This window comes from Staurois parvus, unplaced genomic scaffold (genome assembly GCF_062004578.1).
Source record: "Staurois parvus isolate SC_StPar_1 unplaced genomic scaffold, SC_StPar_1.0 ptg000401l, whole genome shotgun sequence".
NCBI lineage: Eukaryota > Metazoa > Chordata > Amphibia > Anura > Ranidae > Staurois > Staurois parvus.
Window position 1 is genome coordinate 7,180,136 of NW_028318197.1, and position 6,841 is coordinate 7,186,976.

The window sequence follows — 6,841 nt, forward strand, 5'->3', positions numbered from 1 at the left end:
TGGTCAGATTAGTTTTCTTCAATCCCATACAGCAAAAGTCAGGATTCGGTCTGCGATCCAGAGCAGCAAAAATATCACAGACCTGTGAAAAGTAGAGGAGGAATGCCTGAACTGAGAGCAAGTTCTCACTAGAGTCCATTTACAAAAGAAGTAGATGACCAAAGAGAACATACCGAGGAATGCGAGACTGTGTTACTCCAGTAATTTAATAAAAAAAAAAATATTTATTTATCTTGCGTATGATTGGATATCAAACAAAAATTCAGATTCACCTTATGTACTATAAGGTCAATGATTATTCACTTTGCTATGTGAACGATCCCTTCCCATTTCAATAAATCAGCCCTTTAATCTCTGCAAGATCTGATTTGAGATTTTCAATGTAAACCTTTTTTAGGTATACATTTTGTAGGAACCCAAAACTTTTAAATCTATATTTTTAGATGTTGAACCTAAACCTTTTTTTAAATATATATTTTGTAATTATTTCGTTTGATTATTGTATCATATATCACATGGCAGAAATAAAACATAACAGATCCAAAAGTAAATGGCAATACAATTTTAATAGAGATTGTTAAACTCCGGCTGGGACAGGCCAGAATACATAGTCATAAATAAAGTATACAGAACCATAAATTAAGCCTTTTTTCAAACATTTTACTTAAAAAAAATTAACTTTTTTTGTCAATTACAATATTTTCGCATCTTTTTTTTACACCATGTATATGACATACTTTTGGTCCTCGGTAGAAACTACAAGTTTCACGCAAAATTAAAAAGAATCCGACACATTCACAAAAAAAATTCCCTGCAACATAACAAAAACAAAAAACTGAAACAGAGTGGAAAATAGTTGACAGCTAAGGGGGCAGAAAAAACTATACACCTCACGTTTAGGGAGGGGGGATTAAAACACAGACTAAGGTTTTACATAAATGTATACAGCCAATCAAAGTCCTTTAGGTTGTCTAGAATTAGGAAGAGTTCATTATTGGTCTGGAATACACACCTTGATAGTAAGAAGTGTCACTTGAAATAGGTGAGGACTCTAATGCAGCTTTGTTCGTTACTGCACTCATGGCTAGGCTACCTGCCATGGGAGAGCCATAGCCAGAGTAATGCATAACCTGTTCGTAGGCTTTCAAGTCCATTTTATGGTGGTGGTGGCTGTGATGATGGTGGTGATGGTGGTGTTGCTGCTCTGAGGACATGAGGTTGTTGATGGAGAAAGGGTGGTTGAAAGAATAATGGTGTTCTGGTTTGAGGTGGGACTGGGCGTCATGGGACAACACTGAATGGTGTTGAGACAGCATATGCTGGGCTTGGGACACCGGAGAAGGGTTGTGGTCAGGGCTCAAGCCTTGGTTGGATTTTAGGTCCACCAAAGCCCTCTTCTGCTCATGGCATGGCGAGGAGCTGGAATGGGGAGACTCGTTGCCCCCAGAACTTTCCGAACTACTGTTGGTAGCGGCAGAACCCACACTAGAGCCACCTTCAGAAAGCTTCTTGCCACCACCATCTCTGGGGTTGTGCTTCTTCTCGCACTTGAAGCGTTTCTGACGCCTCAGGTAGCATCCATTCTCAAACATGTTTCCAGAGTCTGGATGGAGAGTCCAAAAGGAGCCCTTGCCCGGCTTGTCTGGAGACCTCGGCACTTTGAGGAAACAGTCGTTAAAGGACAGGGAATGGCGGATGGAGTTTTGCCAGCGCTGCTGGTTCTGCCTGTAGAAAGGGAAGAGGTCCATGATCCACTGATAGATCTCACTCAAGGTCAGCATCTTGTTAGGTGACTGCTGAATAGCCATGGTGATCAGAGAGATGTAGGAGTATGGTGGCTTGGCATGGGTGTAACTCCTCCTGTAGGTCTTAGGATCCCTGGAACGGTTGATGTTGGACTGTCCATAGATAGGGCTCATAGAATTGATGTTGGTGTAAGGTGCCAAGGCGTTCATGGATGTAGCCTGGGCGCTCATGGGGCTCATACTGGGACTCAGGTGGGTGGCCATGCTGGCTACACCTGACCCCATACCGGCCATGGCACCGGTGCCTGGAGACATACCAGTCAAAGACGGGCTCATTCCAGTGTTGACATAGGACATGTTCATGGAGCTTGCTGTCATGTTAGAAGTGGTGCTCATAGCGGACATGCTCATGTAAGTGTTCATGGTGTTCATACTTAGCCCAGCGTTCATGTTGCCTACTGACGAGTAAGCCTGGGAAATGGAAGGTGTAGAGTTACTATAGGGAATTACATACATTACAAAAGATTTATTATATATAACATATATATTGGAAATCAAAGATGTAAGTCCATATATACAGCATATAATTATAAAACTATATTATTATTTATATCTAACATATATATTTCCAATATATATGAATATATGTTAAATATTTCCTATATATATATATATATATATATATATATATATATTAGGAAATCACATGAATCATGAATCCAGCACAGCAGATAGAAAAGATTTACTATTTATATACAACATATATACTGGAAATCACAGATGTAAGTCCATATATATATATATATATATATATATATATATTAGAAAATAATATGAATCCAGTAAGGCAAATAGAAAAGGTGTATTATTTATTTTAATATATAACATTTATACTGAAAATCAAGGATGCAAGTCCATATACATATATCACATGCATCCAATACAGCGATTACAAAAGATTTATTATTTGTACAAAAATTCAATAGCTATACAAAGACGCAAGTGAGCATATCTATCTATCTATCTATCTATCTATCTATCTATCTATCTATCTATTGTGTGTGTCGTGTTGTCATCATTCTGTATTTCTTTTTATATATATATATATATATATATATATATAAATAACATCAAAGCTGTGACACTGAAAGTGAGCCTATGATACATATTTAAAATGTGGAATATATATATACACTGTGTGTATATATATATACTGTTTATAGTTAATATTATATATGTAAACAGCTGTCTTTGCACTGTTCTCCCCTCTCTGTAATTCAGATTGCCCCATAGTACCAAGACTAAAGTTTAACATTAGCTATTTAGAGTCCAACCCCTCCTACCTAATATCTAACTGGCAAACAATTGTCAATTTATAAGCCCTGGGAAATAGATTGGTATAAATATTGACATACTTCTTTGTTTCTTAGGCGTCACTGTTTTGTGACCCACTACTACACCTTGTGTTGATATCACAGCCATAAACCAGCAGAGGACTGAGACACCTTTCACTTGCCAGATCCCAAGCAGGCAACCAGTGAAAGAAGTCAACCAAACTGGTCAGTGAGTATAAATGACAGTTGGTGAAATCAGATGAAAATGTCGCTGATTCTCCAGTCCTGGAAGTTTGATTAGCTGTTACATTTACAAGAAGAAACTTTTTTTTTCCTTGTCTCTTCCCCCCACCCCATGCCAAACACAAGCTTGTTGGGATAGTGTGTGGCTCAGTCATCGAAGAGGATTTGGAGGCGCCACAAGTCAATATTTGATCACAAAGTTAATATTATCCCAAGGCTAACAGTGTGCTATAAAGAGGCAGAATGAGGCAAAGATGACATCAAGCAGAAAGAGACTTTTCTTACCTCTGGCTCGGTGTAGTAGCTGCTCCAATCTGAATGTTCGTGTCCTTCCATTTTCACAGCTCCTAGCATACTGGAAGCAGAGTGCATGGCAGTTTAAAATTTAACAGCCACAAGCAACAACTACGCCAGTGATAGCAACAAAAAGAGAGAGAGAGAGACAGAGCGAGAGAGAGAGAGAGAGGGCAGAGAGAGAGAGGGAGAGAGAGAGAGGAGCCCTCCTCCCCCAGCACTCCCTCTCTGCACTAGGAGGGGGAAGTAGGGATCTCACTGGCTTCTCCTTCTTCCTCTGATCAGCAATGGAGCTCCTGGGTGAATGGGCAGGAGGAGGACAGTGCAGGCTCGCCTGCTACTGACAATGGCTTCTAACAGTCACACTGATGATGATGATGATAACAGTTGTTGTGGTGACGTTGTAGCAGCTTGCTGGGTGATATAGCATCCAGCTTGAGACGAGCCTCCAATCCCCAAGTCCTCGCCAGCCCATTTGAATAATCAGCTCACACCTAGGCGTGAGAGTCTTCCTTGGCCCCCCATTGTACACCTGCCCTGGGCTCCCGAAAAGAGCCATTTGAATAGATTCATTAAACTATAATCTGATTGTTCAGTCCACAGAGGAGGGAGAGCAGAATGCGGCACCCTATACCGTGGCCACAGCGTCTTCTCCTTTTCTGTCCGGGCGATAAGAAAAGTTGCTTTTTTAGCCATTGAAATCCTGGACTTTCCACTGCTGTGTACTTATAGGATAAATGTGACAATCCTACAGAGAGGCATAGATCTAATGTGCCTGCTGCATAGATTCATTGACTTTTTTTTATTTTTAGATGGTTATTGTTGCTTTGTTGACAATGTATCATTTATTATTCCAGTTATGAATCGGATAGTGCGCAGTGTACTTTTTTTTAAGTGTCTTTTCCCTCGCTATAGGGAAAAAATATTTTATTATGGCTTCAAAACAAGAAATGTATGTAGTTATACAATTATTATACAATTATAGATAATTGATTATAATAATATTAATATTAATTATATACTATATATATTAAACAATATAATAATTATCATCATCATATTCCAAATAACAATATATATAAATATTTTTGTAGCTAACGCACACATATATACACATGCACCATACACACACACACACACACACACACACATATATATATATATATATAAACAATAAAATAATTATTTTCATAATATACAAATACTAATATATATATATATATATATAATTTTGTGTGTGTACACGTTTGGAACAATATTTACATTTTTATATATTTCTTTTAATTGTGCTTTATATATCGAGAATGCATACCCCCCCAAACAGTTTATATATATATATATATATATATATATATATATATATATATTAAAAGTAAATATATACATATTTAAATAAAAAAATAAAATATATATACATATATATGTGTGTGTGTATACGTTCAGAAATCTATCTATCTATCTATCTATCTATCTATCTATCTATCTATCTATCTATCTATCTATCTCTCTATCTATCTATCACAATGAAACAATTAAAGCAAATTAAAATGTCAAATAGCTGTGTGGGTCCCAGTGTAATATTAAACAAAAATATATTATTTATTACAGTATAATAAAATATAATATTTTTGCGATATGCTTCTAGTTAAAATGACTAACCTATACAGACACATTATCATAATGTTTTGCACATATATATATATATATATATATATATATATATAGTTATATATATATATAATTTAATAAAAAATTTTTTAAAACGTTTATAATGTAATGTGAAATAATGTAGTGTAAAACTTTCAAATTGAGATACATAACACACAACATACATATATGTAGAAGTCAGACAGGCGAATATTAATATACCACACTTTCGCAATATTATCTTACATATATCCTTAGATAATACGATTCAGATGTATCATGTATAACACACATATATAGTTTAGGTCATCATCATAGTTATTTCTGTTTAATACCCAGTAAAAAAAAACCTGAATTATAATTATCGCTATGATAAAAGGCCGAAATACCAAATCCAAGACTTACACAGTCCCATTCTTGTCCCGATCTACCTGGTAGAAGGTCGCCTAGTAAATTCCCATCTAATTGCGGCCGATCCCGCTGTCTTTGATGGACACAATCATCAATACGGGGCAATGATGGAGCTGGCAGAAAGGCTGGCAATCCATGTGTGTAGAAAATAAAATGTAAGAAGTGACATTTGGGCTGAGTTTGGGGCTCTGCTTCATCTGCTGCTTTTAGTCCTCTACACTGTCTACTCTGCTGCAACATATATTTATTCTAGGGGACACGTTTGCTGTTTGAGATATTAAACAAAGTAAAGTTTATTTAACGTGTTTGATCATCGCAGATTTAGCAGATCGTCTCAGGGATGGTCAATAAATTGGGCCTTAGGAAAACAAGAGTATTCTGAGACAGAATGAAGCTCTGGCTTTAGTTTGTACAATCCTGGCGCATGTACACAAAGCAAGGCATATAGATGGAAAGGATTATATCTAAATATTTGTGCCTCCCTATTTATAGACAAGCACACACATATTACATGGGAACACACACTGCTAAGTGTGGAAGACACAGAACAAAAAAACAAAAAACAAATAATGGCTCATTATATTATTATACACACTATAAAATTAAATTATACAGAAACAACATTTACTTTAAAGTGATTTTTACTGCATTGTAAATGATGTAGTAGACTAAAAAAAAATCTCATGGGTTATTATTATTATTATTACAGCTACTGATTAGAATGGAATCTTTTTTTTTTTATTAATGTAGATTGATATTACTTTATGTGCTATTATGTTCTGTTTTTGAGAATGTGCCTATTTTAATATCATCATGGGATATTATAATTTATAGTATATTAGGCTATGTGGTTTGTCAGGTTGTTGAAGATATGGAGTGAAGGTGTAGTAGAGTGATAGCTAGACCTACATGTGTAGTATACAGGTGAGTTGGAATTCCTGGGAGGAGAGCTCCCCCTTTTGGTAGTCTCAAGCAGTCTTGGTAGTCTACCTTCAGTTCAAGGCATATTCAGGATGTGCTACACATAGGGGTTATTTAGTAAAACTGGAGAGTACAAAATCTGGTGCAGCTGTGCATGGTAGCCAATCAACTTCTAACCTCAGCTTGTTCAATTAAGTTTTGACAAAAAAAAAACTGGAAGCTGATTGGTTTCAATGCACAGCTGCA

General features: G+C 36.3%; 1 protein-coding gene across 1 annotated transcript; it reads right to left on the reverse strand.

Annotated features, from left to right (window-relative positions):
• Window positions 1-547: 547 nt before the first annotated feature.
• On the reverse strand, window positions 548-4,009 carry FOXA2 (forkhead box A2). Its single transcript, XM_089686491.1, has 2 exons — window positions 3,608-4,009; window positions 548-2,216 (listed from the first exon to the last, which is right to left on the reverse strand). Exons 1-2 carry the CDS (start codon window positions 3,692-3,694, stop codon window positions 978-980), a joined length of 1,326 nt encoding a protein of 441 aa, XP_089542617.1. The 5' UTR covers window positions 3,695-4,009; the 3' UTR covers window positions 548-977.
• Window positions 4,010-6,841: the final 2,832 nt, after the last annotated feature.

Coding starts and splice junctions, on each gene's coding strand:
- FOXA2 (XM_089686491.1), bottom strand. CDS start 3,694: ATGCACTCTGCTTCCAGTATGCTAGGAGCTGTGAAAATGGAAGGACAC. Junction 2,217..3,607: donor GCTACTACACCGAGCCAGAG/GTAAGAAAAGTC, acceptor TCCATTTCCCAG/GCTTACTCGTCAGTAGGCAA.